At 38.4% G+C, this 13,501-nt stretch overlaps 1 protein-coding gene across 1 annotated transcript; it reads right to left on the minus strand.

Moving 5' to 3' along the window:
* On the minus strand, window positions 1–11,272 carry LOC116266960 (fructose-1,6-bisphosphatase, cytosolic). Its single transcript, XM_031648498.2, has 12 exons — window positions 10,845–11,272; window positions 4,818–4,865; window positions 4,215–4,289; window positions 4,030–4,091; window positions 3,868–3,934; window positions 3,563–3,676; window positions 2,499–2,585; window positions 2,136–2,206; window positions 1,988–2,053; window positions 1,343–1,429; window positions 997–1,072; window positions 1–220 (listed from the first exon to the last, which is right to left on the minus strand). Exons 1-12 carry the CDS (start codon window positions 11,001–11,003, stop codon window positions 107–109), a joined length of 1,026 nt encoding a protein of 341 aa, XP_031504358.1. The 5' UTR covers window positions 11,004–11,272; the 3' UTR covers window positions 1–106.
* Between the last annotated feature and the right edge of the window lie 2,229 nt (window positions 11,273–13,501).

Below are 13,501 nucleotides of genomic sequence, written 5' to 3' on the forward strand. Positions count from 1 at the left end.
TTAGAAGAAAAGGTGACAACCATAGATTAAAGGCATTGCTGTTTCACATACGCAAGAAAATACTGACGGGAGGGAAGAGAGAATGGAATTTGGGGGGCAATCCAATCTATGCTTTTGTCTCCTCAGCAGCGTACAGAGCTTTGATTTCTTCAATATCATCATAGCTTCCAAGAAAAATGGGGGAACGTTGATGGATCTTGGTAGGGACCATATCGAGTGCCTGTAGAAATAAGTAGCAACTTATCAAGACTACATTAACAAGAGAAGCTAAAGAAGATAAAGAGTTGTGTCACATTCTTCAGATATGAAACAGATGGGGAAAGGAGGAGGGGACCTATCCCGCTATCCCCTAGCAAGGCTGATCAGGACATCACACAGAAGTAACTCAGGAACCAATTAACTTCCAGTTTTAGGTTGCTGCTGCATTCAGCGGGTTCCCAAACCCTTAGCTACTGAACAACTGAAGCACCCGAGCTAAAGAAAAGGTACATTTTCTACTCATGGGTATGAAGCCCGCAAGTATTGAACATTTTGCTTCTTTATGTGACTACATATCCAGGGACTCAGCAAATCCGCTTGTGGGATGTCTGGACTAAATCCAAATGGTGCCAAAAATAGGCTACCAGCCATGATATTTCTTTTCATTCTGAAAATTTTTGTTAAGAACTGACATCAGATACATTTGATCACCTAATGTCAGTATGACAGTAGTGATTCTTTGACCAAGGACACCATAAGGCGGCTGACAATCTCAGATCTGGTACATTCCCAATCAGATCTTAAATCAGGCGTTTCGAAAATGAAGCTCTTAAAATGCGACCTTAAATCTAAGGTCGGATTACAAACTCATTGTTGGAAAAGTTGGATTTTTATACAGCTCCTGCTCCATCAATTGAGGCTACCAGCCTACCCAACAAGCCCTGAACTATTTCGCATTCAAGTTACCTATAATATGAAAGTGGTGACAGTGATGATAAAATAAAATCTTGTTCATACCCGTTCTTTGCCAGTGAAAGCTTGGCCTCCAGCTTGTTCCATCAAGAATGACATTGGGAATACTTCGTACAAAACACTGGTCCAAACAGGAAAATCAATACTATGCCAAGAAAAAGCATTTCTTTACATGTCATTATCAGACTATCTACACAGGCACATAGAAAAGAAAGTGATAACTTCGTTCCCACACAGACAGAGGTCTGCTATATACAGTGCCATGGCATTTTATGCGGACAGCAGGCCAAAGTGGCATTTAGACTCTTGTTGGAGCTAGTTCCTTATATATTGAAAATACTGTAAAATCTTTAACAAGTTTTAGAGAAAAAAGAAATTGTTGTATACATACCGCAACTTTCCGTTTGGACTCTTTTTATCTGCAGGATACAAGAAAGAGCCTCCATAAAGCAATGTGCGGTGAACATCAGCAACCATACTGCAGAAATTATACAATGCGTAAGAGAGAGGGAGAGAGATACTGCACAATTAACAAATGCAGAATATCCTGTCTTATAAACTATAAGCCATAATAAGAAAAATTAGAACAACTGGCTGCAGTTGAGAACCCAATAACTAATTTAAATTCTACGCCAGAACTGGTTACATAATAATAGAGTTTAAGCTCACCTCGAGAAACATGGCGTAGCTGGTGAGGTTAGGGGCTTTTGAAGAAGAGATCTCTAGTTTAATTCTTATGAGTGCTACGCCTCTGCATCTTAAGTGGTGGAGCATGGCACTTAAATTGAATGGTTTATTCTGTAATGCCTATGCAGCCCAGGACCCTAAAGACAGAAGGAATGTGGTTTTTTTTAATTCAGCAAGACAAGTTCCTGCATCCTATTTTCCTTTGAAACTTTTGTTTCTTACATCTGATGATGTGTCTAAATTGCCCGTGATGATGTGTCTAAATTGCCCGTTCAATTTCATTATGAATGAGACAGAAGACACGAACTGTTTCGAGTTCGAAGTATTAAAAAGCAGAATTAACTCTTACCTTCCAATGTATCTCAATGACTTGGGAGGCGATCCATCCTTAGGGAACTTGCATTTCTCGACATACCTGGGGATACAAATTATCAGCAAAATGGACCCGAGAAGCTGAAAAAATCGTATAGCAGTTCATGACTTCCTATTGAAAGTACTTGGTAGTTGGGACATCCCAATTCTTTGCATTCCCTTCATTCACTGAATAGATTTTTCCCTTCTTCGGAATCTATGGCAGCACAATAATGCAACAGTTAATTATAACTAGGAAAGGTAGAAATGCTTCGAAATCTTAGTATTGCGCTTGCATAATTTCGAGAATTATTTGTCACAGATGAAGAAAGTAGGAACCAATTACACAAGCAACTCATTGGCCCTTCTTCGGTCATGGAAGGAGACCTTCTAGTTCAAAGAAAAACTTTGCCTATGTAAGATAATAAGCTTTTCTCAACTTGCATCATAGATGGACTATTCCACTTTAAAACTGACCAATGGGCAAAAAAGAGTATATATTAATGCACCTTGATATCGGGATGGGTAAGTATGAACTCCCCAAGGGAAGGATCAAGCGTGAATCCGTTTACTCCAGCTCCAGTGCTTAATACAAGCTGCATTACTAAATTCGTTAAGTGAAACAGAGCTCCTAGAGAAGATAATAAAATAGGAAAAGAATTTCACACAATAAAATAGGCAATAAAGCATGAACCAGGAGTATGGTCACCCTTAACAAGGGCGGAGGCACATGTGGAAATGTGTAGGCAGTTGCCCCTACAGTCCCACAAAATTTGTAAATTTATATATCGGTGGACACCAACTATTTTATTTATTTATCCATTCATGCTCTTCAATTGTTTAGTTATTACTTATTTGGTGCCCCTTGATAAATTTTAAGGGGTCTAATTTCTTTTTTTTTTTTTCACAGGGTAAGATGAATGTTACATTTTCCTGTTGACTTTTGATGAATTGTCAATCTTGGTAAGCTTCTAGTCTGTACATGTTTGCATATGTGTACGCGTGTGTTTGGTTCCTAATACATAAATAATGTCAAACAAGAACATTATAAATAAAAGGTTATAAAAAAAATTGTGCATTTTTTAAGATAAGACGTAATATGTTTACTTTTCTTGCTGGAAACATTAGCTACAGATAACCTAAGAAACATATATACACATATTCTTTAAATTATGTGAGTTATTTAATGCACAAATCTCTCTCTCTCTCTCTTATATACATATATATATATAAAAGATGGCAAACTTTTTCTCTGATATAATACGGTTAAGTTGTTTTCTTTAGAAAAATCTTGGTAACTTTTAAAAATAAAAAAAATCTTGAAAATAAAATGAGAAAAATGAAATAATGGAAAATGAAAGACACGTTTTTTTCGTTTCTTCTAGGATTTTTTTTTTTTGGTTTTGTAGAAGCACCAGTCATTTTACAGTTTTATACTGGTCACTTACTTTTGAAGTATAAAATGAACCGTTTATGAAATTATATAGATATATATAACACGATATGGAGCACTTTGCTGGCTAAAATATGCAACTTTCTCTACTTCGTCCTCTGAAAGAAGACAAATTATTACCGTGCAAGAGCTGCCGTACATACAGTAACCGGCAGCCACCATATTCTTTCCTGGCAGCAGCACATCCGATAAACTGGGCTCCGCCGAATCTTTCACCGCATAAATCCCAAAAATCTGAAAGGAAATGACGCAAGAAGAAGCACCATCAGTCCAACTGCCTCAAACTCTCACAGCCACCGCATCCAATGTGAATTTTTTTCCACATTTAAGTCGCAACCAAATAGAAAGTAATGAGTTGCATTAAGTTGTCGCATTAATATACATATCGAGCAAAGTCTTAGGAATGTTATGGTAAAGAGAAATACTGTTCCAATTGAAACGCCACAATCAATGTTGGAAGAGCCATCCAATGGATCAAAAACAACACAATACCTGCACTATTTGCAACAGTTTGACAGTTAACCAGATTAGTATACTAATTAGATAACTGCAATCCAAGCAAAAGTATGCAATGGACAGAAACAGACTTTCCCCTTTTTGATGGCTCAACGAAGATTGCCTCTTCATCCTCCTCGGAGACGAGAATACACTGAAAAGGAAACAGAAAGCTCTCAATTCTTTAATACTGTTTTATCCCTAATAAATCAACTAAAAGGCCAAGGGCAATGTTTTTCGTACAAAACATGCCATTAAGCTGCATCTAAGAGCTTACCGTTCGCCCACTGCTTATCAAAGCCTTGACAAACACTTCATTGGACAGCACGTCCAACTTCTTTTGTTCTTCACCCTGCACGGTAGATAAAGGCAATCATCTAAAACCCTACAACAAACGGACTTTTCTCTAGAGAAGGAAACTGGCACATGCTGGAAGACTGGAACCAATGTCCTCAGAATTGTGGCTCGAGATGAAATGTAAATCTTTGAATCAGTTTGCCGTTTTTATTAGGTATAGTACTTATAAAAACTGGCAATTATATAATTGACGATAACTGCTAATAAGAAGACGTTTAGATTCAGTAGTCATAAATAATTACTTTCTTAATTTCTTCCATATGCAGAACATTTTTTTTCCAGATTTTTTCTTTATTATTAATTTCTAAAAGCAGCTTTTAAAATGGACACGATATTCGAACATAGTTAGCAAGCCGCAGGCGTGAAATACTACCCAATAAAAGCTAAGAGAATCCGGGCAGTACTCTTGCATGCGAAGTTAAACAGCTAAAGGAAGAGAAATTCTTGTTAAAATTATAATTTATAGACCTGCAATGAGAACATTATTATGAAAAATTAAAGACCAAATGAATTTGGGAATTACCTGTACGTTGGTTTCTCCCGCTAGACCAATTAGCTTTGCAAGACCAGCCTGTTCAAGAAATGGCAATGTCACATGCACAGACACAGAGAGGGGAAGGGATTAAGGGGGGGCGGGGGAGAGAGAGAGATACATATAGTGTCAAAAAAAAGAAGAAGAAAAAGCAGAACATTAGCTAGAATCTACCGGACTCTATAGAATGTCTATAAAAAGTCGACAACTATTCGGCCGTCCATTTTATTGCACGTCTTGAGTCTCGTTCATCCATAAAGCACAAAGTACGCTGTTTTCATTAATTCAGCCTTATCAATAGATTGTGCATGTTCAAGAATGTAAGATTCCAGAAAAGATCATGAGTTTTAGATACATAGATCAGATAATATAAGAATTTAGGAAAGCAACGATCGTTGCTTTGTCACATCATAAAATTTGATTTGGACATTGTTACACACACACACACACACACATATATATAACATAAATTTGTATCATGTTTCAAAAGTTCGGTATATTTGTTCCACTCGCAGGAGATGTATTATGGAGACGGGAGGGCTGCGACGGACCATGGGCCCCCATGAGCTTTTGAAAAATAGAAATGACGTGTTATAAAGTTGGGAAAAAAAAATAAAGTTTTATTTTAGTCCTGGTCAAAACTTAGAGAAATATATTTTAAAAATTTTCTTCTTCTTTTTCTACTAACCATCCAACGTTTGATTTAAATCAAAGGCTTAAATCATTAATAATGTGTCTAGCACGGATGAATCATGGGTTTTTTCGTGCGTGTGTACAAATACTAAAACACAATTTTTCGAAAACATTCTAACCTCCAAAAAATGTTCCTCTTCGTTAATTGCGGACAACAATGAAAGGCATCAATATGGAAATTTTCGAAAAAATTTCACAAACCTGAGTCGTACATACGTAAAATTATTCATACTTCACAAACGCACGTGCCCTGGCATGCTGCGCAGCGGGCAAAGAAGATCGCCAACGATAAAAGAACGTTCATACCAAGCTTCAGTGTTGGGAGTCACGTGCGGGGCGAGGTTGGCCCGTTCAGACTTGTTAATTTGTCGGTAAAGTGGGTGCAGTTAGGTGCTGAACCCAGTCAAACTGCGAGCTGCTGCTGGGTTCATTGGGCCGCCCCGGTCATCATCCCTTTATACTTCTTCTGAAGGTGGTTGTCATTGAGAAATACATGGACGTTCCCGTCTATTTAGTGGGAACACAGTAAAGCCTAATCCGAGAAGAAAGCAGATTTCGTGACTTCAGAAGAAAAAGGAAAGCATATTAGAAACAGAATTTGTAAGCACGTCCCTGATCAAATTGGCCAATTTGCTTAAAGGGGATTCGGCCTAGTTGGTCGGATCAGATCTTTTTTTTTTGGCCCGCTGCCTTTTTACGTGTAATTTCAAGCACGCTTCATATTTTAAAATTTTTTAGCACATCTCACTGTTGCTGGCCAAAAGGAAGCTCGAAGTTATATCATACGTGTTGGAATACATGAAAAATAAGAATGTCCAATATTATCTTTTAAGTAAGAAAGCCTTACAATCTTTTTAAGTCAGAAAGCCTTTGTCGGGAAAAGAAAGTATTATTGTTGATTTCATCTTCGTGACTCACGAGTCACGTCTCAACTTGAATTGGAGGAGTGGTAAAGGGATGTCCTTATTTGACAAGTGAGATTTTTGTGTTATGCTGTCAAAAGTGAGATGCTGCCAACATGGGAAACGGTGTTCCTATGGGTTTAACTCGAGGGATAGTTAGGTAATTTTACAAAGATATTTTTTATTTATTCTCTTTTACTCTTGTAGGAGGCTTTTCCATTTAAATAGCACAGATATATATATATATATATATATATATATATATATATATATATATATATATATATATATTATTTATCATTTCTAGTCCATGACACACCGTCCTCTTTTATGGGCTGTCTGTACTATATATAACCTGCTACATTAAAAATAAGAGAAGCTTGGCTTCAAGAGTTATAGCAAAGCTGATTAGGAGCTTGCCACGAGACCAGTCGCCAGTTTGATTACCATGGCTGATTACCATGGGCACTCTTGAGTAGTGGGACACAATATCTAAGTTAAAAGAGTATATATACCATTGCCATCGCTGATGTCTGATGCAACTTACAATCCTAGAGGTGGGGAGAATTTCGGGAGAGGAGGAGGGCATTTGAACCTCTTTCAAACAGTGGATTGTTATTCTCTTGTGCATAAAAAAAAAGTGAAGCATTTTCTAAAGCTTTGGTCAAAAGGGAGACTCTCAAATAGAAATTCCCTTTTCTTAATGCTTTTATCACCATCCACGAAATCAAGCTACTACGCTTAAGATGTCAATACATCCAACTTAAAGTTAATATACGATTGAAGTGCTTTTAGAGAAAATGACAGAAAAAAAATAAAACATCTAACCAGATTCAGATATAAAAATGACATCTGGTCGGATTTAGCTTCAGAATATAAGTATTTGACTGGATCCAGTTTTGAATAAATATTTTATATCCTATATCCCATGTCAAAAGCATGTTTTTAAAATATTGTAATGTAGTTCGAAATGGATTTTAATCGGATTCCAATTATGAATTCAAAATTCAGGTTCCAATTCGGTATATAGATTTTCAAGTTTTCTTTGAATCGAACCCAATTATGTAAACATCCGAAAAAATAGATACGATTAAGAATGCCTGGTCGAATTCGATCCATCAACACTTTTTTCTGAAAGGGACGACACACACACCATCAGTTTCATCACGTACTACCAAGGTGGTTAGTGCCCTCATTGAAGCTCTATCGCTTCATTGAATCATAGCAAAATGGGCGATATCATCCAACATCTTATGGAAAGCTAACTGAAGCTAATTGAAGAGTCCCCCCAAAAAAAAAAAAGACAAGCAAGATTTGTATAGATCTGTCTCAGGGCGAGGAGCTTACACGAACCGAGTTGAGTAATTCTTGACTACCACCTTTCGAGTTAAGAAATTACCGAGCTCTGCCGGCGTGTTGCTTTTCTTTCTTTCACAACGGCCGTGTTAAGGGTATTTTGGAAATCAAAAAGACTGTTAGATATATTATTGTTTTGAATATATACATATATATATATATATATATATAATAAAGGTTAGGTTCCATTATCAATCTCTACGTTAATAATACTAAAAACAAAATAGTCTACTTGTGCGTTACGCCATAATATGGATGGCCGTGGGCCCGTGAGAAAGCTTCCAGACCGCCCGTCCCTGCTAAGTTGCTAACACCAGGCCCGGCGGGCCTGTCATCAGGAGGGTGGTCTTTTATGCAAGAGGGCCATGTATGTAACCTGCTCTTGAATTATAGACGCAAGAGTGCAAGACATTTCATAGTAATTCTATCACAATAACCGCAATTTTTCGTTTTGGCTGTGAACTAGCGGCCCTGAGTTCAATCACTGCCATACGAAGACAAACTTGTACATATATTTTATTTTTTAATTTAATAACAGAACAAAATTAAATTTAAGAAACCAGTCCTTTTAGAATAAATTAAATAAAAGATTCATATAAGGCTGCGTTTCCTTTTACATGTTATTTGTTATATTCTTGGGTAGAAGAGCGTGAAAACGAGACTTTCTTGTCAAGATGCAGTTTGTACTTTCTTGACAGTCGTCAATGAGGTTTATATTAGAAAAATCAGAAATATAGATTCACAATTGCGATTGTTACGAAAAAATGATCAAAGGAAAAGTTTTCCCAAACTAACTTTTGGTACGTCTAATTATGCAACATATCCATATAATGAAAATTAAATGAAATAAACTCATATTGTAAATCAAACAGCCCATAAGGTTTCTGTGTTAGGCCGTAACACAGATTATTGTGTTCCCACGGCTTAAACCTAAAGGGTATTTTAGTTATTCTATGGGGACATTTTTCGATTTCTCATTTTTACCGTCATAAAGAAATCTTCCATTTAATTAGCAGGGTTCTTTTGGTCATTTTAAATTTATAACACATGATATTTTGTTATGAGCCATAACATATAACCTTCTTTAGGTCATAATAATGAGCAGCTTCACTGATAACAAAATCTAACTTGCTTCCCCGCTTTATGGTTGTCTCATTTAAGTAATACCATAGTTACAAAAACACGTTTAAAAAAAGCACGAAAAAAGAATAAATTAAATTACCGTTTAAAACTAAAAAAATACACTATTTGAAAAAAATTGTTAAAAACGAAAAAACTCGTTCTAACGAAAAAACGTGTTTTTTTCTTGTTCTTTTCAGTTTTTTCATGTCAAACAGTTTTTATTTTTTATTTGTTGCAAATCTACTTATCTTTTGATGTTTGTGATATTAGTTTCTCACTTATTTTTCCTTTATTTTTAATTTTGTTTTTAAAAAAAAATTTACCATATTTTTTTTGTTCTTTTCCTGTATTACACCCAAGAAAAACTTTGCTCTTTGAAACTCAAAAACATTAATTTGTCACTAATAATCCTCACTTTCAAGACTCTCCACTGAAAGGGAAGGAAGAGTGCCCTTTTCTCCCCGAGCTTAAAAGCCACTGATTTCATGGCCAGCTCCTTAGGATTGCATTCGGATTTAAACTGCATCAGTGGCGGAGTTGGGATATTTTGATTGAGAAGTCATCAGCCCAAGCCTGATGTACATGCTTCATATAATTTTTAATTCATCATAATGTAATTTTGAATTATTTTAATGACAATTTTGTTTTGGCTGGTAGGGGCAATAGTCACACCAGTCCCACCAATAAAACTAAAAAACATAGCACCGGTAAGAATTGAACTGGCAACCCATTATCAACGTGGAGAAAAAAACAAAAACGGCTTTCCCATGAAGCAGCCGGAAGCTCAGACGTGGGATGTAGGGTCTGCAAAATCTGACTACGGGACCCGGAACCGAAATATCAGTTACGCAAATTGGGTTATAGTTGAGATATTTACATCTCAAACTGAGTTGGAACTTTGAAATACGATAGGATGTGGCCAGATTATACGTAAAAACTCAAACCTTACTCCTATGGGTTTGGGTTCGGTTTCTAAATTCTAAGTCCAAATCGGACTAAGAAATATATGATTAAATCGGATACGGTAAATGGTAGGTCCGACTTCATTAAAAGAGTCAGCATGGGTCCCATGGGAACGTGGTGGTTTTCACAGGAAGAGCTTTCACATGAAAGGTGCTTCCTCACCTCCACCTCCCTATCGAAAAGAGGCGACACCTAGAGCTTTCCCCGAAAATTCTCAACAACCCTTTTAATCAGTCTTAGTCGGATTTAATTTGCTCTTTAGAATCGTTTTCCGAACCCACTGCGTCAGTGGCGCCAACTTCACTGCACCTGCGCCTCGAAATTCCGATGAAAAGCGACGGTTGCGAAACTGTCTCCGCATCTGAAACTCTTTCCCTGTCGATTTTCCTTCCCCCTTTCCGTCGTTCTCAGTTGTAGATGTTTTTTAGATATTCATGACGATTGACACGCGCGCGACTAATGAGAAACAAAAACGACAGTTTTTTGGCCTTTCTAATTTTTCCACAGAATTCGGATAGGTGAAACTTTGCTTTTACGGTGTGGATTAGTGAGGGAGAGTTTTTTCATCATTTCAGATGGAAGCGTCCGGAAACGGCACCGGGAAGAACCCTAGGACCATCGCCTTTGAAACCGAAAACTCAAGGAGAAAGAGAACGCAGTTCGGGAGTAGTGATTCGCGTTTCTCTTTTAATCCACACTCTACGAAGAAAAGAGAAGAGAAGAATTGCCAGTTTTGAGAAAAAAGAAGTGCCGACGAAATCGTCGGTCGGCACGGCCGATGAAGAGCGGAACTTGTTGAAATAGCAATACAGATCGGCCAGCTCGTAGAAAGGGAGAAACCGAACACGAGGTTCGCGGAAATTCCTCGTAGAAAGTGCTAAAAAGAAGACGAGTCCATCGAAGCGGCGGGAGGAGAAAAAAAAAGAAAGAAAAACGAACGGAAGGAATGTGTAATTGGAAGGAGAGACGAGGGAGGTCTCACCTTGTTGACGGAGGAGCAGACGAACTTGCAGCCGAGGACGATGTGGTTGAGAAGGATGGTGAAGTCGCCTCTGGACTCCGGATGCTTCGACTGCTCGTTCAGCACGAACCTGGTGATCGTCATCAGATCCGTCCGGTGCGCCTCTGCCGCGTGGTCCATTCTGACGATGCAGGGAGGGAGAGGGAGAGAGAGAGAGAGAGAGTCTAGAGGAGCTAAGGGTTTAGCTTCTCCTCCTTTTTTTTCTTGATTGCTCTGTAGGAGAAGGAAGAGAGGACGAAGAAGAAAGAAGAATATGGACAACAGGGAGAAAGGGACGAGCTCTCCTCCTCTTTTCCGCTGGTGTTGGAGTGAGCCAAAAAGAGGCCAAGTAAAAAGCAGAGAGATGGAGGCGCCCCAACGCAACGGCCGAGGCCGAGTGGGTGACTCCGTGTGAGAGAGAAGATAGCGCTATCTCCTTCTGATGGGGCGCTTCCGGGACACGTGGCAACCAAAGGACGGAGGGATTGGTGGTGTTTGTTACGTGAAGGGGAGGATAACGATCTTCTGGCGCCCGACGCCGATGAAGCGCACGAACTTCTGTGATTGCATGGATCCGAGCCGACGGAGCGGCTGACTGGAAGGTCACTGGGCCCCGCGCCCCCATTCATGATAAAGTTACCAAGCTGGTTATGTATCGTTCGTGCAAAAACGTAGAAAAAAGAAAAGATAATATTCTTTTTTTTTTTACGTTCATAAAATTAATGCTTCAACGCATTTTAAACCAGAAAAGGGGAACCAAGAGAGCAAAATTCTGGACATAATTGAAAAGCAAAAAAAATACTAGTAGCCAAGAAGCTAAACGATTCTTGTAAATTGATTTCAAATCAGTGAGTTACCCGTTTAAAATCCATATACAAGTAAATATTATAAATTGTGCATTTTATGGTTTTGATAATACAAAATAAAAAAAATAACCATGAAGTAATAGGGCTGATTTTAATTCCTCTAAGTATCGTATATCTAGGATTTGTTGGAGGGACTGATCCTTTTCTTGTTTACTTCATATCACGATATTGTCCTCTTTTTTAATTTTTTCTGCTTGGGTTATTTGTTGATGATTTGGTGAAGTAAGGAAGAGAGAATCTTAGAAGGCGAGCGAATGCAAGGCGTTCGTGCAAGTGGACGGACGTGGGGTTCGAGTGGTTTGAGGCGAGGCGAAAAGGGGAACCCTTTCGCTCTCTGATGCTTTCCTTATCAAAAGAGAGGAGAGGAAGGGGTGCCAAAGTGGGCCCGACCTTGATTCTCCGCCCAACCTTAGTGGGGAACCGACGGAGAAGCATATTCCTTGGCGCGGGTTCCGGCGAGCTCATGGCTTCAGTGCGTCGGACGATCTAGGCCGTCCATCCGGAAGGTCGGTTGTTGAGTGGGATGCCCTGACGTGGCCGTGACTGGAGAGGAGCGGAATGGCACGGTAAGCAGCCGCATGACGTGAAGGACTGGACATCGAGTCGGATTTGGATGATGAGCTGCATGACTTCCGTCTTTGTTCTCATCTTCTCATCTCTGCTCCCTGCGGTTGAATTTTCCATGCTTCCGACACCATTGACGGTGTCATTCATAGATTTCCACTGTCCATCCATGGGTGTGCATGTATATACCTACCATTGATGGGATCATCATACGCAATTGCTATCCAATATATATATAACGGTCGATTAAAAGAAATACAAAGAGAAAACTGATAGGTATTTTTTCATATGGTATTTGTTCACACTATTTTTTTCTTGTTTTTTTTTATCAACAATGCTTCAGATGACTGATTCTGATTAGATGAATGAGTAACTCTAAATCACCAGAGTCATCATTCAGTCACTATATATATATTCCCTTATGAGAAAGGAAAGTGACTTTTCACTAGATCGGGTTCTCCATCGAGGTTTCTGCTTTAAGTAGAAATCAACGGAGCTTAGACGGGATAACATCACGTTAAAATGAAAAGGAAAAAGGAAGAATCAAATCTATTTGATAAAACTGAATAATGTTCACCTGTATGTAAAAGTCATTGTTTTGGATGTGACCTGTACCAAGAAAGTGCCGGCCTTTGACAGCCCTTAAACGGGTTAAATTTGCTTTGGTTGTAAACATGTGAGAGCGTTTTCGTGTAGGAGCCAATCACATATTTACTGATTCGAGTGGCGGCTATAAGTTCAAATGGAAAACCATAGTCAAATCTGAAGCGGACAATTCCTATATGTTTTCAATGCTAGGGAAAACCAAACACTATATGGATGGGATTTGCTCCGCTATTCTCTCGAAATACAATGTACCACTGACATCCCGAAATAGTGGTATATGTTGTAGAAATGCGAGTCATGAGACAATTGTGTGTGCTTCTAAATGGAATGAAAACATGATCTGGTTTTGGATCCTTAATTTGGATGCCAAGATCAGATTTATGCTTGAATATGAATCCAGTTAGCCGGATTAAGTAGAGAAAATATAATCTACTTAATAATCCTATTTAGATGCAAATGAAGCTTTTCATGCAAGTCCCAACAAAGCTTCTATCAAATCCAAAATCCAAAATCAAACAACGCATATGTCATTATGCCCCCCTCTTAAAAGTCACTTCCATGTTCTGCTTCCAAAACCAAGCGCTGGTAAGTCATACCGAATGG

Source organism: Nymphaea colorata, chromosome 13 (genome assembly GCF_008831285.2).
Source record: "Nymphaea colorata isolate Beijing-Zhang1983 chromosome 13, ASM883128v2, whole genome shotgun sequence".
Classification (NCBI taxonomy): Eukaryota; Viridiplantae; Streptophyta; class Magnoliopsida; order Nymphaeales; family Nymphaeaceae; genus Nymphaea; species Nymphaea colorata.

Coding starts and splice junctions, on each gene's coding strand:
- LOC116266960 (XM_031648498.2), bottom strand. CDS start 11,003: ATGGACCACGCGGCAGAGGCGCACCGGACGGATCTGATGACGATCACC. Junction 4,866..10,844: donor TCTGCTCCTCCGTCAACAAG/GTGAGACCTCCC, acceptor TTTCTTGAACAG/GCTGGTCTTGCAAAGCTAAT. Junction 2,207..2,498: donor TTACCCATCCCGATATCAAG/GTGCATTAATAT, acceptor GTGCTGCCATAG/ATTCCGAAGAAGGGAAAAAT.